Consider the following 20,755-nt stretch of genomic DNA (forward strand, 5'->3'; position numbering starts at 1 on the left):
ATGGTATCATCATTCCGTAAAAAGTTAATTAAAATTTTCGTAGACCGCGAGGCCGGGTTCCGGCGAACGCGCTGAACCTGCCTTACGCCGGGCCTGAGGGTGCCCCAAAAATGTTGTAACACCTTGAAAGAGATGGTTCGAGAGGTGATTTAAAACAACTTTTTCCTTAGCAAACATGTTGTCCGAGGCTTCGTTGAGGAGATATTAACGGAAAACCCCGACCAATCAGAGCGCGAGTATGCCGGTGGAGCGGCCGCGGTAGCGTACGAGAGCAGTCACCTAGCGCGTAGCCTACGCTCCACCGGCATACTCGCGCTCTGATTGGTCGGGGTTTTCCGTTAATATCTCCTCAACGAAGCCTCGGACAACATTTTCGCTAAGGAAGTAGTTGTTTCAAATCACCTCCCGAACCACCCCTTCCAAGGTGTTACAACATTTTTGGGATACCCTGTATATACCCCTGACGGGGCGCCATGATAATCTTTCATGGGGCGCCAATATTGCTAAAACCGGCCCTGGATGGAAATATCCCTTTTCCTTCAGCGATGCTTTGTTTACAATGAAAACGTTACGAACAGTGGCATAACCAGCAACTCTTATGTATAACAAATAAAGAGTTACTCAATACTCGTATCTAAACAAGAATTATACCTACGCATCTCTATAAAGAATGTATACATTCTTAGTTACGCCACTGAACGCAAATTATTGGCCAATAAATTTGAAGAAACGTTCACTCACTTGACATACGATGAACTCCAGATAAGAAAAATATTTCTGATAATGAATGGCATCGCCGCGGTCGTTGTACGTGTGATAGTAATTCACGTAGCCGTTGTTGACGGTAAATTTTTCGTAAAGGCCGAACCGTTTTCGATGATAGCAGCTCTTCCATATGTAATCCGATAGTAATACTTCGCCGTAGTAATTTTGCAAATTATAAACGGTATCTTCCGATTCGTACGGACGGACAACGTTGGTCAAACTGGCGGTTAACTTGTTCAAAATTGACATGGTACAATGGACGACAACTCGTAATCTCTACTTTATTCTCACCCATTTTATTGACTTGCATCTACAGTATCGTTACGAAATGTTTCATCAATGGATGGAAAATACTTCACTACCGGTAAACTGAAACTAATTAGAAATTTTGAATGAACAACTGCTTATTGTGCACTCAGGCGTTGTTAAATCATATGGCCTGATGTAAATTGATCGACATAACTATGCCTCGTGAAAAAAAAAGCAACGAATTTATCGATCAATTACGAATCGCTATGGCGCAACTTTCAAACAGTTATTTGTCCACGAAATAAATAATGCGTTAATGTGTACGACACGCATGTTTAATTTTTTTACAAACTGATTTTCGTTTTTACGTATAAAAAAGGATATCTCGTGTAATATATTTCATGCATATATTAGACTACGAACGGAGGGTAGGGCTATTACTTTTGATAGCGATTTGAATACAGCGGGGATGTCCAAAATTTCAATTCTTCATTAAAAAGTGTACATCAAAACTTATCAATTAATTGGAGTATATGTTGTTGCTCTGCTTCTCTCCACTCCGAATCGCCAGCATCCCCAAGATTCCCAGCGTATTCTAACGGGAAAAAAAACAAAATTGCAAACATTGCGTATCGGTAATCCAAGTCTTATAATAAAAAGCATACCTCTCATAATGTGCCTAATGGTTTTAAGGGATGCTCTTCTTTGAGCTAATATTCGCGTAACTCGTTGTTTCACTGCCGGTGGGCAACCAGTACAAGCTTCTAACAGTACATAATCAACTAATTGCAAAATGAAAAGTCCACCATCCAATCTTCTCAGGTACGATTCCTCTTCATCTTCATCTTCCTAGTAATTATTATAAAATTGAATGTATTTTTAAGTAAACTTTCGCGTTAAATTACTAACCTTCGTATTCTTCTCGACTTCCTCCACTTTCTCAAGATATTTGAAATGCAGTTCCATCAGTCTATCCACTTTTTCATAATCATTTTCCGTGAATTTACTCAATAATCTCTGACGCTGTTGGCCCTTACAGTTTCTTAACATACTTGCTATGATTGACACTACATGTTCTGTGTTACGAAAAAGGAAAGAATCCTTGTTATATTTCAGATCATCGCGAATAAAATACGGCTTATTTGTTTTAATTACCTTCGTGCTCTTCCGCGGTAAGCATTCTCTTTCTATTCTTGGTTGGAGTTTTCATGAATAAAGGAAATATGGTTCTTAATCCAAGAATGTCTACAAATTTACTACAGTTATCTCTCCCATCTGGACCGTTCATTGCATGATCCAGTACCTAGAATGTAATATTAAAATTGATTGTATTAGAACTTCTTACGATCTCTAGTTCGGTATTTACCTTCAGAGATCCATTCCTAGACATTTTTTTCTCTCTTAACATTAGGTTCATAAGTTGCAAACCCTCCCCTCTTAAAAATCTATTTCTATTCACAGTTGCCATTAGACTTGAACACAGTACATTAAATAAATTTTCCATCATTTCTTGTTCCTCAGCTGTTTGAGGATCGTGACGTTTGTAATACTGAAATTCACATAAATGAACACAAAACAAATAAAGCAATACGATAATAAAAAATATACATACCGCTAATTGTTGTAATAATACATCGATACCGTCAAGCTCGCCGAGAAGAAGTCTGTTTTCTGATGTACTTTGTAAAAGAATGGATAAAAGTTCACTGGCATAAAGTTTATTGGCATCAAACGGCGCTTTCGCTTTAATCCTGCGTAATAGCCATTGCATTAATCCTTGTTTTCCCGCATCAACGCACAGGTCAGGTCTGAACTCCAAAAGGTTTTCAAAAATAGCTGAAAAGAGGACACGTTACCATTAATTTGCTATGTTTGAAAAATTGGTACAATTTAAATATAATTACCTAATGTGTTATAAACTCCATCGCTTTCTTCTTTTACAATTTCATCCAATCTTTCTAAATTTTGAACAAGAAGAGCACACACTTGTTGCTCTAACAAAGCATCGATAAGCGTATCTGCACCTTCTTGACTTTCATGTAAAATATCTACATCTGTTAACTCTTGCAAAAGGTCTACAACACCAACCGCTACATCTGTATTTTCATGCGATAACAATTCAAGTAAAGAAGGTACAGCACCTAAGTCTACCATTAATGGATACAGATCTGGATTAGTAGCAATAACATGAAGTTCTTGAAGAGTCTCGTGCAATTCAACTTCTGATTCCATAAATCTATTACAGTTAAAATTGTATGAATTTCAAATTATATCTTTGGATTATTACATGTACTGTTTTAAAAACTACGTACTTCTCTGGTTGATCAGGAAACTTCACTCTCATTTCTTGATTTCTAAGTGCTCTTTTCTCAAATAAGAGTACCATTCTTTTGAGCGTTGCTTCGTCCAATGCTTCCACTTCTGGAGCTTCGGTTTCGACATATTTTAATATATCTTGTTTCTCTTTTTCCGTCAACTGGGGTTCAACCACATCATTTGCTGGCGAAGGTAAAGCAGCTCTGATCGGTGTAGGAGGCTCGCTACTCCTAACTGGTGTGACATCGATCTCTCTTGTGTGTCGCTGACGTGGATGATATGGAGTTATCATAACCCTTTTTGGCCTCTTAGTATTTTCCCATTCATCGTCGTCGTCATCCTCACCCGCCACTGGTCTTTTAGGTGTATTTGGAGGCTGTAAAAAGTGACGATATTTTTAAGGTTAGTTAGGTTAAAATAAAAACTTTCCATCAACAACGAACTTCGAAACACTTTTTAAACAATGCTCACTGTAAACATACTTTGTATGAGAGTAATTCGCCGATATCCATTTGCAAAAATTAGCAATGTTTTTCTTTAAATAAACTAATGCAATAATTCGATTCAATTGTTAGTCTCGCTTGGTATATTTCATTATTACAAATAGCACGTCACTGCAAGTGATCGAATATTGTAAAGACTACGATAAATTGTTTAATTATTTCTTAGAAGTTAAACTTTAGGTCATTACAGAAAAATGTTCTGTATATACTGAATGAAACGCAAAGATGTCAGAGTCAGTAGCTTCTGCTTCTCTTTCATTAAAGTGGAAAGTACTGCTCTACTGTAGATTACGGAATTTTAATGAAACAATATTTTACGTGTTCGAAAAAATGAGATATTTATTAAATTTCTACTGTTTGTAAACATTTGTAAATATGTACAGTGCTTCTCGCATGTTTAACGTTTTATATAGTAAAGAAACTTTAAAATGTTTTGGACAGAACTTGATAACTACTACAGACATTCGATCCAATTCGATCTGACAGTTTGTTTAATGTACACGTCATAACTATCGTGGATATTAAAGGACGAATAAAAATATTTATTAAAAAATATGGAACCGTTGTATCATCAGACGAACAAATTGGTTCAGGAAACTCAACACCTTTTCTCACAGCTTGAGAAAACATCGCCTAACCTAGACATCAAGGAAATAGAAAACACCATAGAATCAAAAATAGATCTCATCAACAGGTAGTTAACTAACAGACTTTTGGTTTAAATACTTCAAAACGATGCTAAGATTCACAAACTTATGTAGATCCTCGAGTTACTTTTTAAATTCTTTCTAAATAATATACATACGTACATATGCAATGTGTCTAAATACAATGTATTGTAGGAGGAATAAAGATCACTCTCAGGTTAAGAACAATATAGTACCATAAGTAAAGAGAATATAAACCTTGTTGATTCATTTTTGCTTGGGAAACTATATATTCATAAGTTTATGTAACTTGAGGAATAGATATATTACTTACTTAAATCATATTTATATTTGTATATTAAAAAAGAATGATTTACAATTGTTAGATCTATTTTCATTTTATGCATTTATTTGACAGTAATTGCGAAAGGTTAGATGTACTCTGCCTGAAAGGTCCTATATTTCAAAGGCAAAATGCTAAGATGCGAGTAGACCAATTAAAATATGACAGTCGTCACCTTACCGCTGCTTTAAATTCCTGGCGGCACAAAATTATGAGAAAGCAGAGAGAAGAAGCTGAAAGAGAGGCCTTATTATCTACAACATTCACTCCTAATGATCATGTTGATATTATGATAGATCACAATGCCCAACACAACTCTAGTTTGAGAAATGCACTTTATGGAGTTGACGACCTTCTTCAAAGCGGAAGTAATATATTAGATAATTTAAGAACACAACGAATATCTTTAAAAGGGGCTCATAAGCGATTGATAGATATCGGAAATACATTAGGGCTTTCAAACACTACAATGAGACTAATTGAGAAACGAGCAAGGCAAGATGGATTTATTTTAGTTGGGGGGATGGTATTCACATGTATTGTTATAGTTTTAGTTATAATTTATCTTACATAGAAGCAAATTCCTCTATTTTTAAATATACACAAGGTGATGTAATTACCAGTAAAATAATTAAGGTGTCTCTCTTGCATGTGTAACAAACTATTACCTTCTTTAAAGCTATATAGAATAAAATTACCCTGCAGGAGAGATATTCAAAGTATTTGAACTATTAAATAATATGTAATGCTTCATGCTTGCAAACTTTGTGAAATTGAAGTTTACAACAGTTATGTATTGTAAGCTGAAAGAAATTTGTACATAATAAAATATAAAGAATATATTCACATACATTTAATCAAGAATTTTTTCCATTATTCGCCGTACTTATGTATTTATACGATTTATTAATATATAATTTTAATAAAAACTGACACGTTTTGAGCGCACTCTGTAAAGCTAACATTCTATCTGCAAGGCAAACACCATGTGTTCTTTCACATTTTATATATTAGACATAACAAATTAAGAAATGATAATTATATACTTCTAAAGTTTGTAGTATCTAATACAAACGTGGTCAATATTTTAAAAATTAATATTGTGTATTGCATTATTTTATAGTTCCAACGAAAGGAATAGACAGGTTAGTTAGAGGTTGGAGTTCTTTCTATATAAACTATTGTTATCATAAAAGTTCTCATAATTTATATAATGTAAACGTACACACATATTAAATTTAAATTTACTTCAGATCTTATAGTATTTTGTACATCTGTATATTTATTTATGTTGTTAGGATTTTATAACATTAAAAAACGAATATTTATCCACACGATTAACCTAGAATATAAATAATACGTGAAAAATAATATTAATAATATATGACTCTCTGTTAAATTTTTAAGGATTCCTTTATGTTTATCAATAAATTTATTCTTTCCTCGTTTAATCATTTTTAACGTGCAGATGATGTATAATAGTACATACAATGTAAATGATGCAAGATTATATAATGGTTTTCGTTTTATTTTAAGGATCTTATTTTTGATTCTATAAAAATAAGTGTTTATCATACATCTCAAATTCAATAGTGAACATTTGTACATTCACTGCAAATTTCAGTTACAAAATATCTGTGTAGGTAAGTACATATTACTTTTTCTAAGTTTGTATATTTTACAGCTTTCTTTACTAAAACATATATTTGCATAAAAAAGTTTAAAGAATACAAAGAAAGTGTATGTGTAGCGACCAGTATAGATTAGTTAAAATATTAGGTCTAAGCATTGAATAAGTTGAAAAGTATTTAATAATAAGATACAATTATTTTAGAATGTCTTTCCCAAATAAAGACGACCGTACAAAATGCTGGAATTATAGGGATATATATTGGAAATGTCTTGATGATGGTAAATCAGATTCAGAATGTAAGAAATCTAGAGAAGACTATGAAAAGTTTTGTCCTGCGTTATGGGTATGTTTTACGCAATATATGATTACAGTTGTCTTATAAACTTAAAAACATTAGTGTTTGTACTTTTGTTCTAATAATGGTAACATGTGACAATATGAAATAATCTGCAATGCTTTCCTATCTATAATTGAATCTTCATTTTTACAACTTTTCACCAGGTAAAACACTTTGATCGTAAGCGAGAGTACTTGAAATTCAAAGAGCAAATAGAGCAAGGGGGGTATGTTCCTGGAGAGCCAAATCCAGCATAATTCTAATTTAATGATTACAATTTATAAGTTACCACATTTAAACTAATAGTTGTTGAACTGTTTTCATATTAAGTTTCCTTATTTTTGTTACTTATAATAAAACAAATGCTTCAAAGTAACATGACACTGTTTCATTATATTGTATGACAATCCTTAATCCATTCTATTAGGCAGATTTCATTTTTTTTTGGTTTTTCAAATATTTGGCATATAGAACATTTGGAGCAGAAGGCTAGTTTGATGGCTGCTAAATAATATGCTTGTCTATATTTAAACCAACAATTCGTTATCTTTTAAACTTTTTAAATTTATTTATGGCTTTGCAAGAGTTAATTATGTTACAATTACTTTTATAATTAATGAGAAATGAAATTTTTGAAAAGCATTATTATTACCTGTTTATTACAGGATGTGTAGTCTTGATGGAGATAAAACAGATAAGTCTGATTCACCTGCACAAGTTACTACAAAAGCAACGTTTGATTTTCAAACAACAAATACTAATTCTTATGATTAACAAACAAGAAATATAAACATTAAAATAAAGCATAAAGAGTGTACAAAAGATATGGAATTGAATCATTTAGTCAGAGAGTTGCAAACATGCACAGAGGACACTGTTATTTTTAGAGTCAGTATATTTTAAACAAATAACATTTTAATATTTGTTACTTTTATTATTAGAAACATTTATACCCTTGTCCTTTCAGAGATTGATAAACTATGCTTGGTCACACAAACAGCCATGGAATAATGAAAATTTGAAACAATGGCAACCAATTCTTACACACATTATACAAGCCTGTATTCCAAACCCAGAAATAAAAAGAGAAAGAACCTTGTTAGCTTCTCACACTTTTTTTGCTTTATTGTCAATGGAACCTACTTTGGTTCTATTAAAAGACACCTTTAATAATTTATTAATATGTGATTCCAATGAGCTGTGCTTCTTGGATAAGAAGTATGATACTATGCAGCCTGAATTATTGAAATTAATTTGTGTTCATGGATACTTACAAGTAAATTATAAAGAAATGTATTCAGATGATGATTGTATTCTCATGTTCGATACTGTATACGAACATTGTATAAAATATACTGAACATTCTTATTTTGCATACAAAATATTGTACCTGTGGTTACACAGAACCATGGATACAAATTTTTGGAATACATGCGATTTAATAACAGAGCAAAGACTAGAGGCAATTATTTTTTCGAATTGGTGTAATGCTATTAGTGAAATAAGCAAACAAAACTCAGTATCCATTTTTAATATGTACCTGAAAATTATGGAAAAAAAGTACAATGGATATCTGGAATTTGTATTTAAACATTGTGTCGATAAAATCTCTTGGCAGAACGAAATAAAATACGACATACTCGCAGAAATTTGCGAAGTTTGGGATAATACTACAATTATAACATCTCGTGACTTTTTATTTTCTTTGAGCACAAGCTTAACAAAATATTATCTGCGCTCAGCAGGAACAAAGGTTTATATTGCCATTATAAAGAAATTAAGCGAAGATCAATGGAAGAGAGCATTCGGTTACATAATGAATTATCTCTTTCATCATTGGGAAACAATGGAAAAGTGAGTTAATTGCAGATTTATGTATATGGTATTATAAGAAGTTAAACGTTAAATAGGAATTTTTAATTACAGTGCAAATCATAATGCTCTTCAATTACTTTGTAAACACTGGATTGAACCAGTTGTTAAAAAGTACAGAAATATTTTACCATATTTATGGGATATGACCATGGATATAAATGAACTTTTTCTTTGTTCACATCTTCAGAAAATGGCTAGTGAAATGCGTATTGATCTTCCACAAAAATCAACAATTGAATGCTATATAAATCATAAAGAAGACATTGTGAGATTAAATGGTTTTGCAATATATTGTTACAAAGTAAATGATTTATATGATGAAAACAGAGATCGATTCTTTCCAATACGGAATTTTTTATGGCACAATGCAAATGCTACAACAGTGCATATGAGAGATGGAATTGTCAAATATTTCAAAATATTATATACCAATATTTTAAAAATGTGTGACACCAACCCAGATTGCCTAGACGATGTATATTACATTACACATTGGTTGCATGAATTTTTGTTGGATTGCTTCGAAATTGGCTCCTGTTATCAACGAAAAAAACTTGGTTTAAATTTATATAAGGCCATACTGTCCTTTAGCAACGAGAACGGATCGAATAAATCTAATAACATTGAGAATACGTCTTGTACTTTATTACTGCAAAAGCATTTGAAGGCAACAGAGAACTGGAAGTTTACAAATAAACAAAGCTTATTTGCTTTATTAAAGCTTGTATTAGACTCTGCACTTGATGTCAAACAACTAAGTACTTGTATTATTCTTGAGTACTTTGACAAGGATATTTTAACTAATTTAGAGTTTCAGGTGGTTAACATATACTTCTTTTAAGTGTATTTTTTTTATAAATGAAAACGTAATTAAATACAGAATATTTATTTAGGTATTGTATAGAGTGGCATTGAAACACTGTAATTCTTCTAAATTCTATGAAATCGAAAGTGGTGCTGCTCTAGTATCAGTTTTAGCAAACTGGCTACCTATAGATGCCTTGCAAAGTACTCTTGCAATATGTGATAGAAACAAACATAAAAATTGTAATAGTTATACGAGATATTCAGAATTTTTGCTTAATGAATCAGCAAATCAATTAGCACAGATGAAAACAGATATATTAAAGGCAATTGTTCAGAATAAACCATTTTATGGGATGTTGACTGCTCTATTAAATATTGCTTTTCAAAATGGCCCAGAATATTGTTACCTAACTGCAGAATTTGTTGAAAAAATATTACATCTATTGGAGAATGCTACAAATTTCTTTCTATCTGTACTTTCTTCGAAATCAGAGAATACAGGTATGTCTTCTTTAATTTCAAGAATTTAAGACCCTTTCTTTTTAAATTAATACAACTCAATTTTCAGAATATTCATCATCGTTTGCAGAAATGGGATTAGCAATTGACGAAGCAATTAAAAACAGCGAAGTAAACAACATTAATTTTGACGAGTTAAATTTAACTCCTGCACATCATGTTCTCATTTCTTGTATTTGGATGTCTTTAAAGGTAAAGATCTGCTTTTAATTCATATAGGTTTGACTTTAAGAAATAAAATTAACAAAATTTGTTTCTTATTTATATAGGTAATCTGTGAAATGGCTTGCGAAATAGGAGTATTAATGTATTCAGATGAAACTGTGAAGTGTTCTACTGATATTATCGTTACTATATTACTCAGGTGTAGGCACAAAGGTGTAGTGGAAGCTGCTGGTACAGCAATAGGACACTTAACTAGGTATTATCTAAATTAAATTTAAATTAGGTTATGTTCTAATCGTGGATAATTACAAATTCCAGATGTTTATGCAAAGAAACTAAGTACTGTGATTTGCCTAAAATACACGTATCACGTATACTAGAAAACGGTGACATGCATTCTTTGAACATTACTAGAAGAGGTGCTGGGCTATCGATAATGTTTCATAAAATTGTCGTCAGCGACAATCGAAGAGATAGACCTATTTTACATTTTGCTGTACAAAAATTATTGGACTTGTTGAACAATTTCGCAGATGCTTCTCTAAACAACGTAGAATCTCAACACGATTCTCCGTGGGCGAGGCGTTTGCATTTCTTGCGTACCTTAGTAGCCGATAAAGAAATACACGCGCAATTAATTCCATATATGCAAAGGATTTCGTTGATTTGTTTCAGATATTTGGAATCTGAAATATGGACTATAAGGTAATACTGAACGTTTTTAAACAGATATAATTTAACATTGGTTAGAACAAAGTTAAAACAATCGCATGGTTGCAAAATATTTTTAGAAATGCAGGCCTACAGTTGTTTGGTGCAATTGTTCCAAGATTAGCAGGCCAAAGTTGTGGAGAGGCTTTTGACTTTGGAAATGGTTACCCCATTAATCATTTCGTCACGCATTATCCTGTACTCGCGGATTACGTTATGAAAGAATTGCATAATTTTTCGTCTACGTTCATGAACTTTTCTACTGCGTTGTATTTACATTCGAATATCGTGCACATTCTTATTCTTCTCTCAAAGTATTCAAACAGCGGTTGTAATTTGATCGATTATTCTTCGAAGGAGTTTGTATCGAAGGTTAAGCATTTAATTCGTACTTTATTTAATAATCCCGTTTTATATGTCAGACTGTTAGCGGCGAAGGCATACGCAGCGTTAACAGACTTTTTGAGCATTGAATCCGAGATCATGGTATTGAAACACGAGGTTTCTTCGAGCCGAAATGCTAATTTCATTCATGGTTACTTATTGACGATGAAGTATTTGAAGGAAAAGTTATCGTTCGAAATCGACAATATAAATTTAAAGTTAAATTCAAGACAATACACAAGTCAGGAATCGGAACAGTGTATAGAATTATTACGGTTCCGAAAAGTATTACGGACGTTTAGTAATATGTCTGAAAAGAAAAATAATCCACAAATATGTTATATGTTAGAAGCATTATTTTTACAACTATCGGAATCTATTTCTGAGCAAATGTGTGTCACAGATATATTTCCCTTTGATCAAAACATGTCTGTACTATCTTCCGAAAAGATAATGCCAGGATTTTTCCAATTTATCGATCTTTCTACGAAATTATATGCAGACTATGTTAATCGTACGAATATCATTAACATTGACATTCTGCATAAAACATTAGACTCTCGTTGCATCGATCAAAGTACTTCTTTCCTAAATTACTTATCGTATCGTGTACCCGTCCTAAAAAGTGTTCTCAAACGTTTATTATCAAACGAACAGGATTACGATGAATTGCTTCTGAATGCAATGGTGAACTACGTCCTAGGAACTTTGAAACATTTGCCAATGTCAGATTTAAGGAAATTAGACATTGAGAAGTTGTTAGGTAATTTATCTATGCAAACAGAAGAAAGTGCAAGGTATTCTAGTTTCTGGCGTTTGAAGTATATACTAATAATAATATTTTCTAAGAATGAAACGATTATAAGCACGATATTGTCTCATGTTTTCGATTTATGTGTTCACGAAGAAGAACATATGAGACAGATAGCAGTCGAATTCATGGAATTCTCAGCGCATCGTTTTGCAGAACTAACAAACCAAAATAAATTAACGATTTTGTATTGCTGTTTGATTTTGTTGAAGGATGAAATTTCAGAAATACGTGAAGCTACCGCGGATAGTTTAAGAGCACATGTTTTACGATCAATTAGCACCGAATGCAGTAATTTAGAACACGTTGAACACATATATCAAAGACTACTGTCTAAAGTTATGCTTGATCGATCGACATTTTTCACAAACGATAATACCAATCTATATTTCGTGAAACTGTTTACGCACAGTATTAAAAACTTCGACGTCAACGTCACAATCGAGAATCCTTTCTATCACGATGACAATCCTTTTTACAGGGAAGAGTCGAAGTTCTTAAATCTTTGTTTTTATTACATACAACGAAGTAAGTACAGTTCTGACAAGTGCTCTATAGAAAATATCGCAGAATACAATGGCGAGAGTGTCATTGACGTCTTGAATAAAACTGAAACGAAATATCAGCTTCAAGAAAAATGTCTCGATTATACTAACTTAGAAGTTCTCTTAAATACTAAATACGTAGATTATTTATTAAGGAAACAAAGAATTGTAATACAGGAGTACAGCTAATTATGAAAAAAAAGTAATGTACTATTACAACGAAATAAACGATAAGCAATGATGATGCATTTTATAATTAAAAATTAATCATATTTATCGAGGAATTCCAAAATAAATGCTTTGTAAATCGTCAAAGTACACAAGAGATATTTAATAGTCCTGAATAAATACATCTGTACACCTTAAGATTATAAGAATGTGTACACATTCGCAAAGTTTATAATTTTATATTTACATTATACTACATTAATCGTATCAGAATATTAGAAAATTTTGAACGATCATAGAATATATTATACATTGCGAAATTCTCGTTCTTTCCATCGTATCTACAGTTTGCACCATTGCGCGATATTAAATATAATCTAGTGAATTTTTTTATTGTGACATCTTCCAGGAAATTACGTTTCTTTAACTGTCGAGCTAACAATAATAATACGAATTAAAATTATCGCGTGACGTCGATGTTTTTCACGATGTATTGCTTGATTATGAAAAGAAAAAACATCGGCGACGTATAAAATTACAAAAATTCAATTTCAAAAGATATTCAGGTATTAAGCAGATTTGTCTATTTGAAGAAACTTTTATTCGCTAACTTCGCATCGTCCTTTACTTAAATGCATTTGTAATTAAATGACAATTGAAGAAAGAAGATGACATTCGCCGTGAAAGAAGCAGTTGTGCAACAGAGTATTCAAAAGTAGCTTCTTTCTTCAACATTAAGCTATCAAAAACTTACTTCTAATAATTTATTTGAACACTATGCCGTGCTTTTGCATATGAAATAATTATACACGATGAAAATGGATCAGAGCATAACAGATTACAGTCAGTTATGTAGGTACAGTTTGCTAAATATTCAAATTTTTTACAATTCTTAAATTGTCATCCAAATAAAATAGTTTATATTAAATGAAAATTTCCAAACAATTTGTAACTCGCTTCTGATCTCAATATATTTCGCGTTTGAGTTTTATCTTCTTGCCCGACCAGATAGTCCTAGCGACTATTTGATCAGTCTTTGTGATATGTCGCTAACCGTTACATTAAATTTCTTTGGTGATCATTTCTATTTACATCCAAGTATGTTATATAATAATTACTAAAGGGTGCGTAGTCTGACAATCAATTTTTAAGAAATAACAAAAAGAAAAGAATCGTGCACTTACAGTTGTGTTTTTTTTTCATTAACATTAAGTAGTCAACATTACCTAGACAAACATTAAACTAACAATATTATTACTATTGCTATTAATAGTAAATGTAGATGATGTACGTATGAAACTAAAATTAAGATTTAATATTCTACCATAAAGCAGTGAAAATGATTGAAAGTCAATGGGTCTTAAAAGTATTTGCTTTAAAAAGTTGCTGTTAAACACAATTGTGTATCTATTTAGATTGGCTTTAATAATCAGTAAAAATGAACAGAATTATTATTTAACTATAATACAGTTAATATGAAGTCGGAATTTTTAGAACAATTGACGCGATTAAATGATTTTTTGAAAATAGATTCGTTAAGAACTTTTTTTTTTATCATTCTAAAATTAAACTAACTATATCAAGATGCAAGCAGATATATGCGTTTTACGTTCGTTCAAACATTTAACATTGTAAGAACAACAAACTATTTTGGAAAAATTTGTTGAAAGTATTTTTTTCTTGTACGTATGCGGAGACTTTCACCATTAAAATTATTCAATATATCTTTCTATTATAAATGGGGTACTCCTCTATATTGGAGTACGAAAACTTGGGCTTGTAACTATAGAAGCACCGTTATTTCTTAATACGGTCAATTTTAGTATATATGTGCCTTCGTTAGATAATTTTGCATAATACAATAGAAATATTCAGGAACCATTATTTTTTTTATACATCTCGATCAAGTACGTAGCGGCAAGCCACAAAAATATATTTATTTCCCTTAATCTGATTTTTTTTTTGCAGCACGATTTTCAACCCCTCAAATTTGTTATTCTATAAAACTTGTAAAAGAAATTCACACTGTGATATATCATGATAAAATATTACACGTTCTTTTGTTAAAATTTGAATTAAACTGTACCTTTTTCGTTGAGCATTATTTCTCTAGCAAATAGCTTGTTTAACGCGATCGTTGCAGTTCAATATTTTAAGTAAAATAATTTGGCAATGAATGCGTTAAACCTTACTTTACCGAGTACCTTCTGTTCCATGTAATCATAATCGGTCATTTCAACCATTTAAAAATCGACAGCTGTGTAGAAACTTCTTTTTTCTCCTCGTCTTATTTTGTTTCCGTATAGAATAGAAGATTGTCTGACTCACGGCATATATTTAACGTTATTATAGGTAAGGTGTACATATGGCGATTCAGTGTAAAGAGATACGGGGAGAAAAAAGAAAAATATCTCTTTAACTTACAACCTTGTATTCCTTAAACTTCTTTTGTACGCCCAGAAATGCATAGGCACAAATACAAGAATTTTCATCCGGCATCAAAGTCTTATGCGACTACCAGAAGAATATTAAATTAATTTATCGATGTTCTACATAAAAGAAATGTAAATAATGGTTGCTTCATCTCTTTAATTCCGTAATATAATTCATTCAAATTTCTTAAAAACTCTCTATTAACAATTAAATATAGAAGGAAAAAGATTGACACAAAATAGATGTAAACCTCGAAATCGATACAAACATAGCAATATTACAGCGGCAAAATTTACAACAATGGCTAGTTAATACTTAAAACAAGTAATTTTTGTTTTCTTCAAATTACTTTCATTAGTCAAAATGGAACTTTTTACGCCTCTTACGTATGTCTAGAAATATTATGTGCTACAGGATACAATTAATTTACTCACCAAAGAAATTACTAATATGCATCCGTCATTACGCACGATGTATATCGTTGAAAATGCTTATACTTGTATTTGGATGCGTTAACTTAATCAAATTTACGTTTTCTTAAATTGATACGCTAAACGTTATTAATGGAACCACTCTTCTATCAGATTGCTTAATAAAAGTCCCATTTCGGATACATACAAAAGATATTACACTAAACGTAACGCTAATTAAATAAATTCACACGCTTTCTTTCATATTAATTCATTCGTATATTCATTATACCGATCATTGTACCACACACAATGACATTCAATGAAAATCCTTGTGCTTGGCGTTTCTAACTCGAGATCGCACCACCATAGAGCAAAGCGATACAACGAAGAATGAAAAAAATATAAATTGCAAATTCAATTATGGACAAATACCTTCTTTTTTTACGTCATTATCGATTATCAAAGTGCCTGTGATTATTTTTTTCACGTTTGGTACTCAACAGTATACTCATTTGTTATTTAGTCGTCTGCCCAAGGCCAACAGATGATTTCGTCTTTTGAGATGATTCCGCTGTCTCGTTTGGCTGATCGACATCCATCTGAAATAAAAACGTATAGAAATTGAATAATTTGTTCTACATAAAACCCGTTGCGAGTTGAGTAAGCTAAAAATATTTTCCTTTATATATTACCTTTTCTTCTTTTTCGTCGTCAATCAATATCGGACCATTCTCAGCTTCGTATTCTTTTAAAACCGCGTCTAAATTATACCTCCGTCGGTAGTTGACGAAAAACGATCGCAAATGAGCCTCTGTTTTAGTACCAATTACATCGGCAATCGCGGAGAAGTCTTTTCCATACTTTCTGACGCCTTGAACGGCCAACAGTAATTCATCGTTTGTCCAACGGGCATTTATACGACTCGACACTTCTGGTGGTCGCAAATCGTCAATGCCATCAGTCGTTTTACGTTTCAACGCACTTACTTGTTGTTTGTTCGACTGTATCTGTGCATTGAAAAAAAAAAAAACATTGTTCATATAGTAAATAAATATTTTATCATCGAGTATTGAGGGAGAAACACCACCTTTATAGTTTAGCAAATAAATGTTTTTTTTTTAAATCTATACGTGCAACGATAGCGGCATTCATCTAGCTTCTAAACATTCTAGTTTTATTTCAGAAGACCCTAAAGATGATGTTGCCCTTCAGATACGTAAAATCTTTGAATGTTTTTGGAAAAAAATGTATCCACACGTTTATTGTCGTAACGCATTGATCTTGATTGATCTTGTTTAAAACGTACTTGGCGTTTTAGGCTAACAATTTCAGTGTCGATCGCTTGTAAACTGTTGTTTGCTTGATTCGGTTGGCCAGCCAATGCTGCTAAATCATCGTGATTAACGACCAGGCCACGGGGTGGTTTTCTTTTATTTGTACGACCCGGCATGGAACTTAATGGCCTTGCTACACCAGTTCGCCTAAATCATTCGAATAAGTTTGCAATGTATTTGTCTGTTTTACTCAAGGATGGGTCTGATCTACAATGTACTTCGATTTTATGAGGACAGGTATATATGAAATGCAGGTTCTGCGAAAACATTAGCTGGTGCACTGATAAGAATGCTCATACATCTAAAATAAAGCACGAGTAACGCGAGTGTTACAATGTTACGTTTATAAGTTTCTAGAGATGACGTCTTGTGTTCTTCGAATAGATAATAAAATGTTCGTACGAGCATTCTTACTTTGAGGAAAGGTCCGATGATTGTTTAATTACTGATATTTAATTTGACTTGCACTCACTGACCTCCAGTGCAGATAGCAGCTGTGACACGCGTGTCCTTTCGGCGTCGCACGAACACTATGACAAGCAACGCCACAGTTGCTACACGAGCCCTACAACACATAATACCCTTTTTAAAATAAGGTCCGGTACCCCCCAACCCTCTCCCTCCATTTGAATTCTTCAACATGTAACTAAACTATAATCTCTAAGAGTGACTTTTTACAAAAACAAAAATATTGAAGCGTATTACACGAAACTGTATCCGGATTAATTCGGCCTGCCATACAAACTCAGAAGTACTGAATAATTTCTGTATTTGTATAGTTTCGTTAAACTGTATCGACCAACAAAAAGACCAATCTCTCTTCGAGTACATAATTTCCCAAGATACGATCTATCTCTCTATCTTCAATATTTTTTTTCCTCAGTAAGGTTTCAGCCTATCGAGTCTGCTAATACATAGATAGAACCTGCGCAAAATTATTTCGTACTTTTTCGTATCTTCACTGTCTTCTTGTTAAAGTAAAAGAATTTATACGACAGAGAGAGAGTGAAATAAATATGAGACACAAAATAGCAAAATATAATAAGCATATGCAACTGGGTAAGGTTTAGGCTGAGTACCTGAACCTGAGGGGCGTTTTCCGAGTCGGACGGGGCTTTGGCGTCAGTGCCTTGGCTTCCTGGCACAGCTTGGTTCTTTCCACGACGTATTCCGCGGTGGATCGTCCATTTCTGGAACGTCCCACATTTACGTTCACACACGATACAACGATTAACGCAAATAACTTTAATTTCGCATAATGGATGCGAGATAGACTTAGTTTTTTTTTTATAGCTTTATATATTTCGAGTTCGAATTTTCTTACGTAGACGAATTCATTTTATATTTAATTTTTTATTTTCGGTTCTAATGAGTTTTAACTAATCGTAGATCAGTGGCCTTGTTATATATTTGTTTCATTCACCGCATGGAATACGTTACCGTGTGGATACATTTTTTTTAAACGCATATAAATATCTGCACATTATACATGTGTGTCTTTAAAGCCAGTGCCATGGCATTAAGATGCAGCAAAAGGAGAACACTACCACACGCAACAGCATTAATGTTAATTCACTTAAAATAAAAGTAATTCCATGGAGAAATAGCAAAACAAAAAATGGAAACGTAAAGCTCTATGGTTTATAAAAAATTAAACAAGCAACTAAAACGAATTCGTTATTCTGTTCCAGCGAATAACACAATCTTTTATGGATGCTTTTGAACAGTTTATGAATTTAAATATTATTTCCTTAAGAGAGATAGAGAGGAACTGATATCTTGTAGAGATCTAGCGCATGCGTTTGTTAGATATTTTGGAAAAATATCTTACTTTTTCTTCCGATTCGCTGTCCGTATTGGAACCTAATTCACTTCCATTTTCGCTACCATTTTCACCTTCCTTTCCGCCGCTCGTTAATTTTCTTGCTTGCCTATCCATTAACGATGTTCTAGTTCGTGTTTTCTTCCAGCTATAATAGTATTTGACCAGACTGGCAATAGATTTATCAGGTAACTAGAAACATAGGATACAAAAGAATATTACTTTTCCAATTAAAAATTTGTATGTTATTTTTAAATAATTCTGCGAACTTGTAATTGTTTTAGACAATAAATCCTACCATTTGTCGAATACGGTGAAAGCTCTTTCCATGAAATTGAAAAGCTTGTTCGAAGAGAACTTTGTCTTCGACTGTCCATTCGTCTGGGAATGGGGTGAAATTAGCTAAGTCCAATACAGCACGTTCTAAATTATGTTTATGCCAAAATAACATTCCCAATGCCTGCTCACCATTGTAACCATACTTTTCCTTTGCTAATATAATATACTCATCCACTGTAACAGATAATTATTTCCTTTAGCTACTAACTTAATGTAAAATTTGATTTGCAAATTGAACGAATCATAAATAATTTGATGCTTACATTTTTGGTCAGGTATGTCGGTAGTGGGAGACCACACAAGCAGTGCTCTATCGGGACATTGATCTAATCGCCGTTCTAAAACAAAATCTATGGCTAGAACAATTGGAATTCATGATGGTTAAATACCATTCTTTGCAAAACTTTATATCTGTACTAAATAAAATACAGATTACAGAGAATCATTAGGGGATACTTAATTATATTATGGTAACGTACCACTAACTGGAACAAACTCTGGAACAATAACTTGGTAGTCCCTTCCCACGCGTATTTTCTCAGCTGGAACTATAAAAGCAATAATTTTTAATTCGTGTCCACTATCTTTGCATTTATTAATGTATATATTGTAACTTTTACGAATAATTGAAAGACATTAATGCATGCAATATTCAAAATAATACTTTGCACATTTCGATTAAAGAATAAAATACAATTTGGTTGAATTCATAAGGATAAAAGTCGAATAATCTCGCAAACAAACGATTCTAATTCGTTTAAAACAGTATCCGAAGGAATTGCTCGAAAATTTGGAAAACTTAAAAAGAGGAAAAGTGGGGCGCGCTGTTTGAAGATCCTTACGGATTTTCGCGTATGATCAATAGAATAATATCCAAGCTTCCAAATAAAAATTTAGTCTTAGCGATTTCGTATATTTACAATGCATCGGTTAAAGCATCGCTCGACAGGGCTGGATTAATTACGATGATAATTCAATTGCAATACGAAATTGGTACCTCCGTCTTCTTCGCTCGAGGATTCGGACTGTCCATTGGGGCTGGGGCCCCTCGATCTGCGCCCATTTCTAACATTCTCCGAGTTCCTTTCCGCCAAAACCATGTTCCGATTTTCGTTTAGCGGTTCTTCTATCGAACAATTACGCTAGTAAACCCTCTTTCGCACGGAATACCCACGAAACCTGCGATGCAAGCGATAGCTTGCGATTACACGGTGCTCCGTAGAATCTAACTCGCGCTTCGTGCGACCGTAGCGAAAGTAAAATGGCCGCTTATTGAGAGTGATCCGATTGGCCAACGATTTACTAAGCAAAGATGGCGACGTACATTTTCAATGTATTTCGAAATTAATTGCATCTGGGGGAACCAGTTTTTCGTTAATCCTTTCGCACCCCCATGAATCCGTTTCCCCATTCCAATTCGTTTAAATCGTTCAGAGGGACGTCGTACGAAACTCTCTATATCAAAATAAGGAAACTGTTTTTAAGGAAGTCGTTGATGGTATCATTGCGTCGTTAGTAATTTTTGTAGAATAATTGATAATAATTCGTATCACCTGCGAAAATCTATCCGGCTATCTGTAATATGGGCGATATTATTCCACCAGGCGCAGGTCGTATCGTATATGATACACGAATG

The 20,755-nt window shown here is 32.9% G+C and overlaps 5 protein-coding genes across 7 annotated transcripts in view; 2 read left to right on the forward strand and 3 right to left on the reverse strand.

Annotated features, from left to right (window-relative positions):
• Window positions 1-1,196, reverse strand: part of LOC128876173 (serine/threonine-protein phosphatase 2A regulatory subunit B'' subunit beta-like) — an 89,951-nt gene extending 88,755 nt beyond the window's left edge. For both annotated transcript variants that reach the window (XM_054122312.1, XM_054122313.1), the window contains exon 1: window positions 742-1,196. In XM_054122312.1, the coding sequence (XP_053978287.1) occupies window positions 742-1,014 (273 nt within the window). In that variant the 5' untranslated portion in view covers window positions 1,015-1,196. The remainder of the gene's footprint in view (window positions 1-741) is intronic.
• A 137-nt stretch (window positions 1,197-1,333) lies between these two features.
• Window positions 1,334-4,059, reverse strand: LOC128876174 (beta-catenin-like protein 1). Its single transcript, XM_054122315.1, has 9 exons — window positions 3,813-4,059; window positions 3,327-3,706; window positions 2,919-3,250; window positions 2,627-2,850; window positions 2,381-2,563; window positions 2,170-2,317; window positions 1,924-2,090; window positions 1,680-1,863; window positions 1,334-1,609 (listed from the first exon to the last, which is right to left on the reverse strand). The coding sequence occupies exons 1-9, from the start codon at window positions 3,840-3,842 to the stop codon at window positions 1,521-1,523; spliced, it is 1,737 nt and encodes a 578-aa protein (XP_053978290.1). The 5' UTR covers window positions 3,843-4,059; the 3' UTR covers window positions 1,334-1,520.
• A 43-nt stretch (window positions 4,060-4,102) lies between these two features.
• LOC128876178 (Golgi SNAP receptor complex member 2) lies at window positions 4,103-6,466 on the forward strand. Its single transcript, XM_054122319.1, has 3 exons — window positions 4,103-4,527; window positions 4,899-5,968; window positions 6,360-6,466. The coding sequence occupies exons 1-2, from the start codon at window positions 4,388-4,390 to the stop codon at window positions 5,395-5,397; spliced, it is 639 nt and encodes a 212-aa protein (XP_053978294.1). The 5' UTR covers window positions 4,103-4,387; the 3' UTR covers window positions 5,398-5,968; window positions 6,360-6,466.
• Window positions 6,467-7,069: 603 nt separating this feature from the next.
• On the forward strand, window positions 7,070-14,699 carry LOC128876172 (uncharacterized). Its single transcript, XM_054122311.1, has 8 exons — window positions 7,070-7,681; window positions 7,761-8,647; window positions 8,720-9,485; window positions 9,562-9,976; window positions 10,044-10,186; window positions 10,264-10,415; window positions 10,478-10,864; window positions 10,951-14,699. The coding sequence occupies exons 1-8, from the start codon at window positions 7,619-7,621 to the stop codon at window positions 12,797-12,799; spliced, it is 4,662 nt and encodes a 1,553-aa protein (XP_053978286.1). The 5' UTR covers window positions 7,070-7,618; the 3' UTR covers window positions 12,800-14,699.
• LOC128876176 (REST corepressor 3) lies at window positions 12,921-20,386 on the reverse strand. Of its 2 annotated transcripts, XM_054122317.1 has the most exons (10): window positions 20,117-20,386; window positions 19,599-19,667; window positions 19,383-19,457; window positions 19,079-19,293; window positions 18,790-18,972; window positions 18,038-18,148; window positions 17,435-17,523; window positions 16,931-17,105; window positions 16,317-16,631; window positions 12,921-16,223 (listed from the first exon to the last, which is right to left on the reverse strand). In XM_054122317.1, exons 1-10 carry the CDS (start codon window positions 20,217-20,219, stop codon window positions 16,140-16,142), a joined length of 1,419 nt encoding a protein of 472 aa, XP_053978292.1. In that variant the 5' UTR covers window positions 20,220-20,386; the 3' UTR covers window positions 12,921-16,139. The 2 variants fall into 2 exon arrangements, with proteins under 2 accessions (XP_053978292.1, XP_053978293.1); XM_054122318.1 differs by lacking the exon at window positions 18,038-18,148 and having other exon boundaries at window positions 20,117-20,384.
• Window positions 20,387-20,755: the final 369 nt, after the last annotated feature.

This window comes from Hylaeus volcanicus, chromosome 5, assembly GCF_026283585.1.
Source record: "Hylaeus volcanicus isolate JK05 chromosome 5, UHH_iyHylVolc1.0_haploid, whole genome shotgun sequence".
Classification (NCBI taxonomy): domain Eukaryota; kingdom Metazoa; phylum Arthropoda; class Insecta; order Hymenoptera; family Colletidae; genus Hylaeus; species Hylaeus volcanicus.

Coding starts and splice junctions, on each gene's coding strand:
- LOC128876176 (XM_054122317.1), bottom strand. CDS start 20,219: ATGGTTTTGGCGGAAAGGAACTCGGAGAATGTTAGAAATGGGCGCAGA. Junction 18,149..18,789: donor ACAGCGAATCGGAAGAAAAA/GTAAGATATTTT, acceptor GGGACGTTCCAG/AAATGGACGATCCACCGCGG. Junction 17,106..17,434: donor AGCTGCTATCTGCACTGGAG/GTCAGTGAGTGC, acceptor CGAATGATTTAG/GCGAACTGGTGTAGCAAGGC.
- LOC128876174 (XM_054122315.1), bottom strand. CDS start 3,842: ATGGATATCGGCGAATTACTCTCATACAAA. Junction 2,318..2,380: donor CTAGGAATGGATCTCTGAAG/GTAAATACCGAA, acceptor ATTACATTCTAG/GTACTGGATCATGCAATGAA. Junction 1,864..1,923: donor AAGTCGAGAAGAATACGAAG/GTTAGTAATTTA, acceptor AATAATTACTAG/GAAGATGAAGATGAAGAGGA.
- LOC128876178 (XM_054122319.1), top strand. CDS start 4,388: ATGGAACCGTTGTATCATCAGACGAACAAATTGGTTCAGGAAACTCAA. Junction 4,528..4,898: donor AAAATAGATCTCATCAACAG/GTAGTTAACTAA, acceptor TTTATTTGACAG/TAATTGCGAAAGGTTAGATG.
- LOC128876172 (XM_054122311.1), top strand. CDS start 7,619: ATGGAATTGAATCATTTAGTCAGAGAGTTGCAAACATGCACAGAGGAC. Junction 8,648..8,719: donor CATTGGGAAACAATGGAAAA/GTGAGTTAATTG, acceptor TTTTAATTACAG/TGCAAATCATAATGCTCTTC. Junction 9,977..10,043: donor TTCGAAATCAGAGAATACAG/GTATGTCTTCTT, acceptor CTCAATTTTCAG/AATATTCATCATCGTTTGCA.